This window comes from Osmerus eperlanus, unplaced genomic scaffold, assembly GCF_963692335.1.
Source record: "Osmerus eperlanus unplaced genomic scaffold, fOsmEpe2.1 SCAFFOLD_984, whole genome shotgun sequence".
NCBI lineage: Eukaryota > Metazoa > Chordata > Actinopteri > Osmeriformes > Osmeridae > Osmerus > Osmerus eperlanus.
In genome coordinates this window covers 1-2,000 of record NW_026911087.1, presented here as the reverse complement: position 1 = coordinate 2,000, position 2,000 = coordinate 1, and the positions used below count along the sequence as shown (strand labels likewise).

At 56.0% G+C, this 2,000-nt stretch overlaps 1 protein-coding gene across 1 annotated transcript; it reads left to right on the top strand.

Annotated features, from left to right (window-relative positions):
- The first annotated feature begins 293 nt into the window (after positions 1 to 293).
- On the top strand, positions 294 to 1,948 carry LOC134015572 (dipeptidyl aminopeptidase-like protein 6). Its single transcript, XM_062455120.1, has 4 exons — positions 294 to 386; positions 476 to 545; positions 868 to 1,063; positions 1,863 to 1,948. Exons 1-4 carry the CDS (start codon positions 323 to 325, stop codon positions 1,887 to 1,889), a joined length of 357 nt encoding a protein of 118 aa, XP_062311104.1. The 5' UTR covers positions 294 to 322; the 3' UTR covers positions 1,890 to 1,948.
- Positions 1,949 to 2,000: the final 52 nt, after the last annotated feature.

Here is a 2,000-nt window from a genome sequence, read left to right as displayed (position 1 = left end):
GTTCGCTCTGCTGTACAGAAATCCTAAATGATACTGCAGCTCCAAGGGCCTCAGGTCTTATCTGCGAGTCAGTACAGAAGGCCTTGACTGACTGGTTTCTGGGTCATTTTGCTCTGCTCTTTACGACTTTGCCTGATCTCTCCTGTTCTGCCTGGGGGCTTGATAGCCCTGCTGGCAGGTTAGCCTCTCCTCCACACCTGTTAGTATGTTCCACTGACTCACAAACGCCGCGACAAACCAGCTATTGTTCATGTTTAATGTGCGTGTGTGTGTGTTTGTCTTTACAGAGGTGTACGACCTGGAGACCAATGACAATGTGCGGATGACTCTGGATGACCTGCAGATGCCCAGAGTGGAGTACAAGGAGATCAACATCGAGGATTACAGTGAGCGCCATTTGTCTTCCTGACTGCCTGGGCCGGTCGCCCTGCGCTCGTTTTTCTAACATGCTGCTGCTGCTGCTGTGTGTCTCCAGCCCTCACCATGCAGATCCTCAAGCCCGCCAGCTTTGTGGACACAGCACACTACCCCCTGCTGCTGCTTGTGTGAGTCTGCTGACTGCACGTCACACACACACGCGTCAGACAAGAGGCCAAAGGTCCGAGAACTTGATCAGATGCATTTCCGTTACATCTGACGTTTCTATTCATTTGACCAAATGTTTTCATCCAAAGCAACACAAAAACGCAACACTGACATGCGTACGATACGGACACTGACACATACAGGGGTGTAGGTTTCTTAGGGGCCTTTTTGAAGACGGCACATGTCGTTGTCCCCTACTTTTTACTAAGAAATTAAACACGGCCCAATCCTCAGTTATGAAAGAAAGCAAACTTTTGTTTCTGTTGTTGTTTATCCATGCAGCGATGGCACCCCCGGTGGCCAGATGGTGTCGGAGCGCTTCGAGCTGGACTGGCCCACGGTGCTGGTGAGCAGCTTCGGGGTCATCGTGGTGCGCTTCGACGGGCGCGGGCAGCGGCTTCCAGGGCACCAACCTGCTGCACCGCATCCAGAAGAAGCTGGGCGTGTTCGAGGAGAGGGACCAGCTGGAGGCCCTGAGGTACCCCGACACACACAGCCTCTGAGAGGGGGGTACCCCGACACACACACCCGACACACAGCCTCTGAGAGGGGGTACCCCGACACACACAGCCTCTGAGAGGGGGGTACCCGACACACACAGCCTCTGAGAGGGGAGTACCCCGACACACACACACAGCCTCTGAGAGGGGGGTACCCCGACACACACCCGACACACAGCCTCTGAGAGGGGAGTACCCCGACACACACACCCGACACACAGCCTCTGAGAGGGGAGTACCCCGACACACACCCGACACACAGCCTCTGAGAGGGGAGTACCCCGACACACACACCCGACACACAGCCTCTGAGAGGGGGGTACCCCGACACACACCCGACACACAGCCTCTGAGAGGGGAGTACCCCGACACACACCACCCGACACACAGCCTCTGAGAGGGGAGTACCCCGACACACACCCGACACACAGCCTCTGAGAGGGGAGTACCCCGACACACACACCCGACACACAGCCTCTGAGAGGGGGGTACCCCGACACACACCCGACACACAGCCTCTGAGAGGGGAGTACCCCGACACACACACCCGACACACAGCCTCTGAGAGGGGAGTACCCCGACACACACACCGACACACAGCCTCTGAGAGGGGAGTACCCCGACACACACACCCGACACACAGCCTCTGAGAGGGGGGGTACCCCGACACACACCCGACACACAGCCTCTGAGAGGGGAGTACCCCGACACACACACCCGACACACAGCCTCCAGACTTGTCGTGTTTGAGATCAACTATATTTGTGTCTGTTTCAGTATCATATCGAGAGAACCGTACATTGATAAGACCAGGATCGGAGCTTATGGAAAGGTAAAGGGTGTTTTGTATGCCGGAACATTCCAGATGTTGTTGTTGTGGTGTTGTTGTTAGGCTCTGTGGTGTGGGGTTGTTAT

Bases quoted from the DNA above. Each gene is read 5' to 3' on its own strand.
- LOC134015572 (XM_062455120.1), top strand. From the start codon at position 323: ATGACTCTGGATGACCTGCAGATGCCCAGAGTGGAGTACAAGGAGATC. The intron at 387-475 runs GTGAGCGCCATT...GTGTGTCTCCAG, and splicing joins GATCAACATCGAGGATTACA to CCCTCACCATGCAGATCCTC. The intron at 546-867 runs GTGAGTCTGCTG...TTATCCATGCAG, and splicing joins TACCCCCTGCTGCTGCTTGT to CGATGGCACCCCCGGTGGCC.